The sequence below is a fragment of the Anopheles nili genome, chromosome 3 (genome assembly GCF_943737925.1).
Source record: "Anopheles nili chromosome 3, idAnoNiliSN_F5_01, whole genome shotgun sequence".
NCBI lineage: Eukaryota > Metazoa > Arthropoda > Insecta > Diptera > Culicidae > Anopheles > Anopheles nili.
The window spans coordinates 63846511-63860747 of record NC_071292.1 but is presented as its reverse complement, the minus strand read 5'-3'; the positions used below and the strand labels follow the sequence as shown (position 1 = coordinate 63860747).

Sequence of the window (14237 nt, the reverse complement as noted above, 5' to 3'; positions counted from 1 at the left end):
AGATTGGTCCGCAGTAATAAACAAAACCCGGTGTACACAGTTCGCTGAAGTGCCATTACGAAGGGAACCTCACTAGAGCACAGGATGACTGAACCGGTACGTAGAGAACTGCGAATTTCCCATCCACCGTTGGAGCCGATTGTCCGCGATGGCAAGATGTAAGTATTGCACGTTCCGGAAGCTTCGTTGCCAATTCCTCCGAAACATGCTCACATCCGTATCATAACCTCGCCCCGGTGTGGTGAAGCCGTGAGCAAATCGAACTGGAGAGCAAGGGCCGCCGGGAGTACCTGAAAAAGTGGGGCTACATCACGAAACCCGAAACGACCGAGTTCTACGATCTGAAGCGTAACAACCAGAAGCTGCGAGAGATCCAGCAGGCCCGCAACCAGAACGTGAATCTGCGCGAGTACGACGGCCACGGGGAGTCGTTCTTCGTGTCGCGGCAGATGTTTAAAACCCTGCTCGACACGTGCCGGTGTGGCCGGAAACGCACCAACACCCACGCGCTCAAGTGCCTGCAGAAGCCGAAAAATACGTACGAGAAGACGGACGACGAGGAGGAGGATGAGGAAGCCGAACGGCAGCGCCGGAAGAGCGAGCGGCGTGGAACGAGCGGAGTTAGCGGGAGTCGTCCTTCTGGGGGTGGAGCTGATGCCGATGCGGGAGAGAAAACCGTCAGCAGCTACATACCGAAGGTGCCGACGCTGAGTTCAGGTATTTTGAGATTTCCTCATTCCAGCGAGCGTCTCACGCGAGAGGGCGGACATGTAGGAAAACTTTGCAGTGGGATGTCCTTGCAGGGACAAAACCACAGAGAATGGGTTGGAATTTACATGACGTCGATGGTCGCTTGCGTTTGCGTAGTTTCGGGGAATGGCGTAACCGTCAAACATTCCACGCACGAGGACCGTTGTTACAGAATCCCTTTGTCAGTTTTACTGCCCATGCCATGTGACAGCTTTAAGATATGAAGAGCATGACGACGCCGTCGATTTTCAGTAAAATATGTTTTCCTTCCGCATGCAGGAATGTACGGTTGGCCGCATAATCGCTTCGTCGCGATGGAGAAAACAACCTACTACATCTCGCCCCGGTACACGATGCCCGGACACCGGATTGTCGATTGCCAACCGTATAACAACATTATCCTTGGATAGTTGCACCATGAAATTTACGTGATTTAGGAACACAAATGAATACCTTCTTTTATGCACCTTTCAAACATTCGTACGAATAAAACACGTCGACAAAACCCGTATTTAGTACGCTTTAATTTCATTACATCCAAATACCGAACGGTGTCGCTACTGGGGACACGCTTTCCCACTATCCTTGCACCAGCTGCGTCATGCCCTCGCTGATGATCTTGAGCGTCTGCATGTCCTTGTTGATCGTATCGATCAGAAACGAGACCGCCTTCTGTTGCATCGTCAGGAACGACTGCATCTCCTGCTTCGCATCCTTGTCCAGCGTGTACTCGTTCAGGAAGTTCCCGTGAGCCCACTGGTTCCGCTGCATGCGCATCTGCGATAGCAGCTCGCTCAACCGGCCCCGGAACTGGGTCGGAGTGGACACAAGGGCTTGCATGTTTTCCAGCTTCGACCGGATCACTTCCTCCTCGGGGGAGAGCGCGAGTCCGAGCTTGCGGGTGCTTTCCTGCTTCACGATCACGCGCAGGATGCGATGGCTGAGGTCGGCAAAGTTGCGCCGATGTTCGGCTATCTTCGCCGTGGTGTTCATGTGGCGCTGCTTCAGCTCCGTGATCTCCTTTTCCACCTTCGCGAGGTAGGATGCGTGGATTTCGGTTTCATTTTCCTGACACTTGATGCGCCATTTGAGCTGAAGCGGGAGTGGAAAAAGAAACATTAACCAAAACCTACGCGGCTTGTGGCACCGATCGGTGTGCTACTCACATCCTGGAAGCCTATCATCGGTACGGGAATGAACCGCTTCGCGTCGGGATTATCCATCTTCGCTTGTTCCCACATGCGCGGATCGATGCCTTTCGGGGGATTGTCGAGGTACTCCTTCAGTTGATCCTCCTCCGGCAGCACGAGGGCCACAACCGACTCGATCCCGAGTGAGGTAAGCTGTTGCTTGGGCATTGGCTGGTTGAGGTAGCTAGCGACTTCCGTTGCCAGCACGCGCTTGATCTCGTTCGAGATGGTCGATTTTTCCTCGATGTAGATGATCACCTGCACCTTCGAGTCGTTGATGGATTTAACGTTCTCCACCACGATCGTAATGTTTGGCTTGTTGCCGAAGATTTGATTCATGCTGGTGATGAACTGTTGCTGTTGCTCTCTAAAAATGGATACGTGAAAAAATACATCTCAGATCGTGGAACTAGCTGTGCTTGTTCGAGAGAAGCGACTCACTTTATCTGGCCTACCGTTTTGTTGATGGTGAGACCCACCAGACCGGTCTTGTTATCCTTTCCGGGCAGCTTGCTGTAGCCCATCGTTTTGAAGCGGCACAGAAAATTCGACGCAGTGATGTCGACTGACGGTGCATTGTGTGAGTAGAACGATTTGCCCGTCCCGAGCATGGCCTGAAGGTAGTTCCATTTCGCAATCACCGTATCCCGTTCGTCCCCGAAGATCGACACGTTGAACACCGACTGGATAAAGGTGTCCTCGGGCGAAAGCGCTTGTTGTTGTTGCTGCTGCAACTGTTGCGGTTGGCCAAACGCGGATTGACCGAAATTTAGTCCACCCGTTGCGGTTCCCTGCTGACCGAATGTCGTTCCCCCAAAGGTGCTGCCGGTACCGAAGCCCCCAAAACCGGTTCCGGTGTTGGTTTGAGTTGCACCAAGCCCACCGAAGAACGATGGGGCGGAAGTGGTCGCCAACGAGGACCCGAAAGGTTGGGCCGCCGTAGCTCCAAAACCACCGAACGCCGGCGCACTGGAAGTTGCAGCTGGGGTTGCACCAAACGCACCGAATCCCGTGCCAGCCGTTGAAGTTGTAGCCCCAGTACCAAAGCCTCCGAAAGCGGTTGTTCCGGCCGTTGCCGTGTTCGTACCGAAGCCAAACGAGGGAGCCGTACTTGCTGGGGTCGCCCCGAAGCCCGTTGTTGCGCCTGTCGTAGCACCAAAGCCCAACGTCCCGAAAGCCCCGGTGGCGGGTGCGGCCGTGGCAGCTCCGAAAGCAGGTGCGGCCGTCGCACCGAAGGCGGGTGTGGCTGTCGCTGCTCCGAAGGCTGGTGCAGTTCCGGTGGCGGCCGTGGCACCAAAGGCAGGCGTGGATGTTTGCCCTCCGAATGAAAAGCTCCCGAATGCCGCTGTTAGGAGAAGACCGCACAAAAAACACGAGGGTAATGTAAATGGGATTATATCTAACAATGTGTCTCGGGCACATTCCTTTCCAGCGGGACACGTGAACAAATCGTGAATGGCACTAGACATTGCCCGTGATTGCAGGCAAGCGTTTCCGACATGTGCAACTCTTTCTCGGAACCGCGTGGTCTTGGTTGGACAGTTTCGATTCCCCGGGATAGAGATACGAGCGTACTTGAATTGGTAATCATAATAATTACTGATAATAGCCCTTTTAGGCAGGCTAAGCGTGCATTCCCGGAATCAAACGCGTAAAATATAGACGCCGGATGGAATTATTTTACGGGCGCCGTTCAATTTGTGTGGCGTTTGGAACGGCAATTGTGTCACCGAGTAATTTTCCCAGCTTTCTTTGTTTTTGCTGACTGTACTGCGTTCTTGATGCCAGTGTTTCATGGCTACGATGGGTAAATCAGGTATCGAGTACCTTTGTGGCTCTAATTGGATTGCCCGATGTTCCATGTGGAGCACGACATAAGCATCCCTGCACAAGTGCACATGTCAACCTACTTGGAATGGGTCGTTTACCGTACCGTACCGCCGGTGAAACTTGGTTTTGTTTCCTTACAGGAACCTTCTAACGGGGGATGGGTACTGATCGGGTTTCAGGCGCCCAACTGAGGGTCAGTTGGTGATAGTGTTCGGAAGCGAAAACATTTGTTTTCTTTAATGCTTTCAAATAAGTGTCACAGCTCGTTGATGCGTAGAATGGACAGTTCTCGTCCAGCGGGTGAAAATCGCCAAACCCTGTGAACTGTGTCTTTTTTGTGTTTAGCTAGCTGTGAAGGGAAAATAGTGATACATTTCGCTACCCATTAGGCAGCCAGCGCGTGTGTTGGAATGTGACTCTTCAGTGCACGCTACTGAGAGAGAGAGCTTAAAACCGTGCACACTAAATATTCAATATAATGTACATCAAGTCTGGCCACCGTTTCCTCAGTGATAAAGGTCAAATAATTTTTCCCGGACCACCGACTCGTTCGCCAGCGCTGTACTATACGCCAAGCACGTCTACTACGACGACCACAACCACAACGACGATGGCTTCCTTGCCGGAATCAGGAGTTAGTGATGAGAATGGCAACTACATTGGTGAGGGAACCGTTTTGCGGTGTATCATCATTATGATATCTAACGATTGTGCTTATGCTACTTTCAGTGCCCGATATGTGGCAGAGTAAATCGACTTCCGGATCAGATATGCTTTCCGATAAGATACAGATGTTTTACATCTACATAACTGTTACGATAACTTCCGTCTTCATAATAGTAATATTGGGCATCTTTGGATACATGTGCTACAAGAGGTTAGTTAGAAACGATTATCCACAAAAAAAACATGAGCGGGAAAATAATGGTTTGTCTCGTCGTTGACAGGAAAGGATTTCAGAATATTGAAGGACCACAATCACCCATAGAGACGACTAGGCGAAGAAGCAGTACCCACAGATCAACTCGTCGATATTCGCGTAATATGTCCAAAGAACGAGAGGCTTCAATCGTACCGCCTGCACCAACAGAGGACAATCCGGGGCAAACGTTACTACGATGAACAGTTCCTGAATTTCTGATAACCGGCCGTCTTTACACGGGGTCGTATTTTAAAGGTTTCGTACTATGTACAAAAGAAGAGCAACGTTAACAAAGTTACTTATTTGATTAAATAAACTAATAACGATTTCCGTACTGCTTGATAACAGATGATGATGATTATTGGTAAACATAACCTGTGAAAGAAATCGCACTTACGCTTGGCCGGTGTGCTCGTTGAGCCGAGTGCCGATGTGTTTCCAAAATTGAACGACATGATCCGACGTAGCAGGGTCGAAGTCAAAGCACTACTTAATAATTTAGCACCAACGCGACCGGTACCATTCAACTAATTAGAGATTTAATTCGATTAAAACGAGACACGAATACTTCCCGCTTGCTGGCGTTGCGTTGTTTACAGTTTGTTTGCGTGCATCTTTTGACATTAGGGTGGAAAAATTGACGTTTACAGAAACGTTCAAATCGTAGCAAAATCATATAAAATCGTTTGAATGGCAGATGGAATATATATATCATCGATTCGTGAGGATTTAGCTATGTGTTACTTTTATAATAAAGCGAAAAATAATATTCAATAAACGGTAAAACCATGTCAGCTGTTGAACAGTAGTTTTTTTATTGAGGAGGATAAGCAATGTGGACGACTTCACGTGAGCCGCCGATGTATTATACGAAGGGCATTTACTCCCTTGCTTTGCCTTATCCCGGGTATAGTCAGTTTGTTGGACAGCAGTCTTATCTACCAAATGTCCTGAGATATCTTGGCTATTATTATTATTATTTATTTAAGGGGGTATTGGGATTGGATAATTGTTTCTGAACTGAAAGGCATTTCCTCCCAACATTCGCTGTAAGCCTTCTCCCGGGCTGACTCGGTTAGATATCCGTGTTGTAATTGTTACAAAACAACACATAAGCAAAATGTTGACAAGCTTTATATTATAATAAGTTCCAAATTTACATGCCTTTGTAAAGAATGGCGAGTGTGTTAAGAAGATTTCTTCAGCAATAGGGATTAATTTAAAATGTCTTTTGGAAGGTAAGCATGGAGGTGGGCAGATGCCCTACACGCTCTATGACAGCAAATGTCATATTAGCCAGAATTTTTGGCTCGCGTTTGCCGTCCCGTTTGACAGCAAGGAAAAACACTGTCGTCGTCGTCGTCGTCCGTATTACGTGATAACATATTTAGTTCAGAGAAAAGAAACGATTACTAGGCCCCAAAATTAGCTACAGTAGCAGCAACGAGCCGTTTCCGGTTGAGTGTTGTAGCAACCGCATCTGGACGGTGTGCCGCATCCGCGGGTAGTAAGACGGATCGATCCGGAAATCTCGATTCCCTGAACCGCTCGCTATCGGCAAATCGGCAGGTAACTTGGCTCCGATCTAATGTATTTCCTCCTTTTCTTCTCCCACTGGATGTAGCGTGAAACGGATGTCGAGGGGGCTCGTAGTTTTTCTTTTTCTTGTAGGAAACCTCTTCACGCGCTGTCGGAAAATGGAAAGCGTAGTCCAACTCACTTGGGCACGATAGCACGTAGCTCGTGGTGTAGTTGTCGGAGCCGACCTTTTTTTGTTTTACAAAACCATCCGTGCGCTTCAATTTGTTGTTCACTCCGTGCGGTACGTGGGCATCATTGCTGATTCGCGAAGAGAAGAAAGGTTTTCGAAACTATCGGCGACTGCCCCATCGGTTATGTTGGGGTCACTTAGTCGGAGGCGGTCTGTCGAAGCATGTCGGTTGCGTGTGTTTGTGCGTGCGTGAACGAAAGTGCCTGCACGGGCTGCTAAACTTAGCCAGCCGACAAGTGGTGGTACCACGGAGCATGATGGCTGATGTACGTACAACTGGCAAGAAAGTGAACGGATCTTGCCTCGCAGTCGATATCTATCGCGTTTCATTCGTGTGGTCTTCGCGTTCGCACCGAGAAATGGACGTTGTCGCAAGAATGCCCATACCCGTCTGTCGTCGTCGATTGCATGCTGTTAAAACAGGCCAGTGTGCTACCGCTACTCGGCCGCCTTCTAATGCCAGGAGAGGTGTTATGCAAAAGGCGATCGCAGTGGTGCGCGCGAGAGTCGCGATGTGTCGCGCGTTACCCCCTCATGTGCTACACTTTACGTGCTCTCCGTTCCCACACGGAACTTTCTCGTCGTAGTGATCTCCGTCGACCGCACAGTAGCCATAAATGCGGTGTAAAGGCATTTATTTTTAATGATCCTCTGCTGACCGATCGTTAGAGCACGGTTGCGGGAGCGGTGCGTTGTTTTGGTTCTCGCGTTCATGCTACCGCGTGCTGCCGTTTCCGTACAAGCTGTCAAAAATTGCGCAATAATCGCGCAAAAACACACGCATACGCCCCACTATTGTTGACGGTGAAAAAAAATTAGCTCAGAACAGCTGATGAATTAGCGGAGATGATTTCTATATCAGTTTGTCTTAATTGCACTAGGGCTGACCAGTGGTAAACACAAAACTGAGATGTGCCATTTGGTACATGACATACTTGATTGTTTAAAAAAATTTCAAGAACATCGCAATGGCTGATGTGCCGGTTATGTACAAAAATTTAAAAGCGTTTGCCTCAGACGAACAACTAATCGAGTCGCGCAGCGCAACGTGTTTTTCCAGCTTCATCATGCGGCTTTACCGATCCTCGCCTCGTGATGGCCGACTTTGCAGCGGTGGCGATGATTGCGCACAGTTGAACTGCATTGGCCGTCATATCGCGTTGGGCCCATGACTGCTCTGAAATCGAATCGCGGGCGGTTTGTTTGCTCACAAGTGAAAAAAAAAACATCCCGGGATCCACCGAGCTCCTAGCGCCGGTACACGGTCGCGACGAGAAAGCTGTGTGGGCCACACACAACCGGAGTGTTGCGGTTGTCGCAGAGCAAACATATTGCGAAACTCACAGTATCAATTGCTTCGACCCGGACAATACGGACTCATCTTAGTATGCTGGGTATTTCATAGCGCATTGATAAAGCGACCGACTCTCCGAACAAGGTGAAGCAAATTTGTGCACTCGTGAAGGCAATGAATCCGTCGATTATTCTGGCATGGTGAATTGCGTTCGTTGCCGCACACTGTTCTGGCTCGTGAGTAATCAGTAGATTTCGTCCTTCGGATGTTGTTGATGCCCGGTTAAAATCGATAATGGAAATAAGCGGCGAGTTTCGTTTAATTACTACGAATACTGCTGACCAACTGGAGTGATGCGCGCGTGTCAAGGCAAAATGTTGAATTTTAGCTGTTAATTGAAGTTCTAACACAGTGTTTTAGAAAAACTAAAATACTCGTTTTGAATCGTATTTAATGTGATGGCAACAATGTGGAAGGTTTCTCATTCTGTTCGTCGTTCGTTTGCTATTTTTCTTTAAATATTTTTGGCCTTTTTTTTTAAAGCAGCTTTGTGTGCGAGTTTATGACAGCATGTTAAATTTTATTACCAAGCGCAGTTTAATCAACACGCGAATAAATGAACGCGCTCCTTTACGAAAAAAAAATCCCGGTGCCCGAGAATAGCACATAAAACCGGTTCTCCCGAATTGCAGCTGCTTCTGAGCGAATCATTGGCAAGAAAAGAATGCGATAAGAATACGTCGTCTTTCCATTCCATTCTTATGGGATAATCAATGCTTTGAATGTAGTCGCGAAAAGATAAGCCCCACATAAGATGTGCAGCCCCTCGATAGTTAATTAATGAATAATGCAGGGCCATGTGTTAGAAGACGAGTAGGAATATATGGTACAATTACTTCCATCGGAAGTGACTTGCATAGAAACTTATCTGAATACATAACACTCTCGAGTGCGATGATAGAAGAGCTTTATTTAGAACTTATGACAGAATCACACCGTTATCGTTCGAATATGATAAAAATTTTATTTATCATTTAACCACTTAACCAGAATGATGACGAATGTCTATAAAAAAGTTAACTTAACCGCAGCTTTGCGCGGCGCAGTGAACAGTATAAAATTGATTATCAGATAAGTAAGTGGTTTAAAACCAATTCCTCCAGTGAAATAGATATTCTTGGTTTACATTGATTGTATATATCGTATTAAACAATCTGCAAGTTTATGCATTTTATAGTTTTTTTAAACCGTTCAACAGCGGTCACTTATGGTAGCTGACGGGTTAAATTTCACGTCGTAACAAATTCGAAACGTTGACACCACGCTTGATTTTATTAACCCGATTGTGCTCGGTGCAAGTAAACGGCGTGAATAATGAGGGAATAATCTGCAGCTGATTACAATTTACCTGCCAAAGTACGAATTAGTAAACCTTTTGTTGCTCTGTAGATACCATTATAAGGGGTTCCATGGCTCATGGTTAGGGGTTTTTTTTTAATAAAAAAATTGTTTAACGTGGTCGTTTGCTGCCCGAATTTATCTAACTCTATTCTGCTTTTTTTTTAACTTTCAGTATTGATTTCAACATCTTTTGGATAACACCGCTAAAGCGAATGTGTAGGTTGTGACCCGTGGGCAGATGAACGGAGTACCTTGGACTATTCAACATTCCCGAGCATTACAATCAGCATTATTTTTGTGCACAGGAACGAAGTGCTGCCGAAAAACTCGTCCCATCGCAAAATTTGTGCTTACTGGCGCATTCTCTCTGGGTTGCTGCATTAAACAGTAAAATCTTCGCGTTGGTCTTACCTCGAATAAGCTAACGGAGAAGGTAAGTGTAAAATCTTTACAACGTTATTTTATAATTGAGTCATTATTCTCAAGATCTAGAGTACACCATTGCAGAACTAATGTTTTCTCATTTGAGTCAGTCAATGTTGTTTAGATAGCGGCTAATCAGATATTTAATTTCTTGTTAATTGGAGCGTGTTATATTTTGAATCGTTAAATAGTTAAACATTGTATTCCATACGTGTTTATCTCGCAACACATTCACATTTTTTGAGTCATTTTTTTTCTACTTTCCATCTTTTGTGATGTTTTTTTCTGTAAAAATATCGACAGAATGATGATAGCTCCGTGGATTGTCCTCCGAGCCCCACGATTATTGATTTTTGCTGCCTATCAAAATGTAGGTGTATATGGCGTGCACCAATACTTGGACAATGCTTTTAGTTAGTTGTCCTTACGCCGTATCCAGCCTAGGGTACATTTCCGAAGGCTGTAGCAGGCAGTCAGCCGGGCGAACGTTGAAATAGTAATAAACTATATTACTTTTTCTTGTTCGGTTTTCATACACGTCACGCCTGTGTTGTGCTCATGGTGAAGTAAACGCAGCAAAGAATAGAAAAGAACATAAGAAAAACACCCAACAAAAATCAATCACATGATACTGGGTTGGGACGGGAAAAGGGATATGAAAGGATATTCATAGTCGTCGATACGGTAATCTAGTCCAAAAATAAACGAATCAACATCCATGATTTAGTGGTACACTAAATATCAAACACTGTCTAGCGTCGCCTGATCTGCCACCGTTCAACAATGCCTTCTTGTTGGCCCGCCAACAGTCTCAGAAATCCCATAAAATTGCACACCGAAGAAGTTATACAGCCGGGCTGTTTTGGGGACCGGTTCTCGCGTTCATTTGCTGGGTCGCGGTTCTCCGAAGCGTAACTTTCTCTCGCAGCTGGGACCCCTCCACCACGAGGGCACCGTTGAGACCACCGCTTAGCGATTTAGTTAACGAAACCTTGCTTTCGTCCCATGAACTTGTAAAACGCGCAACCTTGGCAGGCACGGGCGTTTTGTGAACGTGTACCGGTGGTCCTTCTAGCGAATTTTGCGTACGGAATGGGAATAAAAAATCGATAATGTTTTGGGCCTCCTCTTGGCTCATGGCACATGCTGAATGCTGAAGTCGCACGTGAAAGCATTCCAGCAGCGCCAGCACTGGATGGGGTGGAAGGTTTTTCTGTTCGCTCAGAAATCTTCCGGCCATCTTGCGATGGTAGCATTTTATGTGGAGATCTAAACATTGCGATACACGAAGATCTGGATATAATCGCCCAGCTTCCAGTGTTCGTCGACGTTGAGTTATGCAAGTGGAACCGAACGATGCCACTACATTTTTCGTTTCCTTTCCAGCCCCGCAGGGGTTGTCGTAGTCATTGAAGACCCCGGAACGTTTGCTGGTGCCGGCACTCGGCGGTACACCACCACCACAATCGGTGCCGTTTGACGATGACGATGCGAATTTCAAGGCCAAGCGGTGCGCGACGCTACATGATGGCGTTCTGTACTCCGATGTTCCGGCTCGGTTTTATCAGTACACTCCGTCGTGTGCGAGTCTCGCCGACAGTTTTGTGTAGCGCTAGAAATTCTCCGCCAAGTGCGTGTAGTGCAGGAAAGTTGCTGAACAATTGCCCCGCATTGTACGGGCCTGTAATCGATGAAAAGGAATATGTTTAATCAGCTGATTGTATGGTTGAGATCATCCATCCGCTCTTTCTCGAAAGCTTACGGAATTTTGCATTAACCGCGGCTAATGCATCCGCTAAGTGATACGCAATGCTCTTCTACCCCTTTTCTGTGGTATGCTGCACGAACTCCACTGTTTAATATTCAAATCAGTGTCATTCAAGGACGGCAAGGTGATGCTAACGGTTACGGTACTGCTTCGATGCTGAGCTGCTCGGTAGTGAGATTCAAACATTTCATAAGGCATTATTCTACACTTTGATAGCTTTGGGTAGTAAGTTGGCCAGAGTTGTTTTGTTCAACATCAAAGGGTAGTTTGTGTACCCTTCACCATGCATTTTAGAGAGATGTGCAGTTCTTTGATCAGTACAGCTAATTTAGTGTATCCGTGGTGTGTTTTTCCATGTGTGACGTAGATAGTGCGTCACTGTCAGCAAAAGAACGTGACTTGCGCACGCGACTAACTGCGCGAATAGGGTGCAGCTCTGTGGGATTAGATCACGACACTATCTAGGCGTAGTGAGAAGGACTACGTGCTCCGTTGAACGAATGCCCTGATGGTTGGTTTGTAGCGGACGTGCTTCAACTCTATCGTCAGTGTTACCTTCGTGTAATCATTATTCAAAATAGCGACGAAACAACTTTTATTCATACAGAACATATAGAGACCAAGGGGAGGGATCACACGAGAACATATGTTAGATAAGCGTCCCTAATTACAGAATTCTGAAAAAGTTGGGGCTTCTCAATTCGAAGTACGTTCCACTTTCATGTTGAATTGTTTGTCCTTTCCATACTTAAAAATAGTTTGTCGAAGGATGTTGATGGAAGAAAGACAAAATAACTGTCTGCGATTCGGGGGGGAGGCATTTTCTTTCGATGCAAAGTAAGTAGGTAGCGATAATTTTACCATCGCGCACGCTAAAAATAAATCAACGCCACAATTGCGTCGCACTGCACTGCTGCATTCGGGACGAGTTGGTTACGATCATGTGCACCACATGCGTCGATGCATTCCAACGGTGTTATTCCTTCCAAAGTGCAACATTGATTAAAGATCGCAGCAGTTCGTTGGAGCTGTTCCAATTGCATGAGTAACGCGCGGTGAAGGATGCCATCCATTATAATCAAGAAATGAGCAAAAATGCATTTTACAAGGGCATGTCGAAGGATAAAAGTTGATTGAGGAAATAGCGATAAAAGAAATTCCCGTGATTAGAATGACGTGCAGCAGATAGAAGAAAGTGTACCGACATATCGGCTGACTTGGCGGCATGTTTTGCTTGACAAATGGCAGCCAACCGTGCATTCTCACCGGCGTAAACTGCTTTACTCGTGCTCACTCTCAGCTGATAAGAACCGTTTGAGGCAATGGGAGGATTTATGGTTTAGCGAGACCGGTTTGCTGCCGGCTGCCATGTGGTTGGTTGGTTCCGATTGCATCACCGCAAACCGCGCACGTTGCACTCTCTTCCTTTTGGGATGCATCCGTGCATCGTTCGCAAGGCCAACCGTAAGGTCGTCGTAGTCCTGTGAATCTTGATCCCCTTTACCCGGTTAGGCGTTAGTGTTGTACGGTGCCGGAGTCACTGCCGTATCTTATCAGCTGTAGCGAGCATTCCGTTGCATGTAGCGGTGACTTTTGCCGGTATTACGTCATAATGATTGATGCTCTTTTGCATTTGCTCTGGCGAAGGTGTAGCACACCGGTGGAGATGTGTGAGTACGATCGTCGGTTCTACTGCGGCTGGGAACATTACGATAACCGTCTGGGACAGAGGCGTACCGAAGGTAGAGCAGAGTGTGTTTTTCTACGTAAATAAATGATACCGTACTTGACCAGCGCCTTGCCATTTGCTTTACGGCAGGAACACCGGTAACAGCTCCTGATCTAATCGGAGCGGAAAAGGTACGAGTGGTTATCGGTCGTCCATGTTGACTATCGTGTAGCAGTCGTGATAATAGATTAACCGGTCAGTTGTCACGGTTCAGCATGTGCGTAGTCTAATAAGGCTCCGTTACGAGTCTGACGCACCAGTTCGGTAGCTCCAGCTGTCCAGCTTTTTTTCTGTGTGGACCAAAATATCACGAGCAGTAATTTCAATGTGGTTAGATGCAGATGTTGTGGTATCGGGGTGTGGTATATGATCCTTAACGCGATCGGTTAAAGCCGCGAAGATGGTCGAATTAAATCCGTCGTTGTGTGAACGGTTTAACCCGTGATAACGTCTGTTTGATAAACACGCTGTAGCAGCGGACACAGTTCGATAAGAAACAAGTGTTGCCGCTTCGTTAAAGTGCGAGCTATTGTGCATCCAATTGACGCAATGGGACCTGATCTCAGGCGGATTGTCAATTTTGCCCGTTAACCCAAAGTGTCCATTTGGGTGACGGTGGGTTCGGTTGATCAAGAAAGAAAACAATTATTTAAATATAATCTTCAATCCCCTCGAGCGTCCCGTCGTCTCATCTCGTGTTGCGAACTGCATTCCGTTGGGTGCATTTTGGTTGAGGTTTAATTATTGCCAAAGTACTGTTTGCTCTGTGCGGTATCCGATAGGTCCCACATGCATTGCTTGGGGCTGTAATCATGTGTTATTGTATTGCGAAAAAGGTGCTCTCTTGTGATAACCGCTTGCGGCAAAGTTAGATGAACTCTGTGATCCTGCGGTTGGGAAATTGCCGCTGAGCTTATCGTGCAGGGATGTGATAGATTCATTGACGTGGCTAGCGAATGTAAATCTAGACGGCTCTTGTATTTTTTCTAAGAAACCACCTGTGAGCAGATAAATGTATAAGATAAAATAGTGAATCATTTAAAAGCCTGTTTTTTCCCGTAATAACCAAAGCGACTCTGTCAACATGCTACTGGCATACGTTCTTTATCTGACTTTCTACAGTATCCTTTCTGTGCTTTATCATTTTAGATTAAACCGA

General features: G+C 46.7%; 3 protein-coding genes across 3 annotated transcripts; 2 read left to right on the top strand and 1 right to left on the bottom strand.

The window, feature by feature from the left end:
• The first annotated feature begins 84 nt into the window (after nt 1-84).
• LOC128726781 (uncharacterized) lies at nt 85-1160 on the top strand. Its single transcript, XM_053820609.1, has 3 exons — nt 85-158; nt 248-717; nt 1030-1160. The coding sequence occupies exons 1-3, from the start codon at nt 85-87 to the stop codon at nt 1158-1160; spliced, it is 675 nt and encodes a 224-aa protein (XP_053676584.1).
• Nucleotides 1161-1266: 106 nt separating this feature from the next.
• LOC128722945 (probable nucleoporin Nup54) lies at nt 1267-5147 on the bottom strand. Its single transcript, XM_053816638.1, has 4 exons — nt 5090-5147; nt 2382-3285; nt 1917-2307; nt 1267-1842 (listed from the first exon to the last, which is right to left on the bottom strand). The coding sequence occupies exons 1-4, from the start codon at nt 5145-5147 to the stop codon at nt 1330-1332; spliced, it is 1866 nt and encodes a 621-aa protein (XP_053672613.1). The 3' UTR covers nt 1267-1329.
• LOC128722946 (uncharacterized) lies at nt 4033-5019 on the top strand. Its single transcript, XM_053816640.1, has 3 exons — nt 4033-4432; nt 4500-4647; nt 4718-5019. The coding sequence occupies exons 1-3, from the start codon at nt 4249-4251 to the stop codon at nt 4890-4892; spliced, it is 507 nt and encodes a 168-aa protein (XP_053672615.1). The 5' UTR covers nt 4033-4248; the 3' UTR covers nt 4893-5019.
• Nucleotides 5148-14237: the final 9090 nt, after the last annotated feature.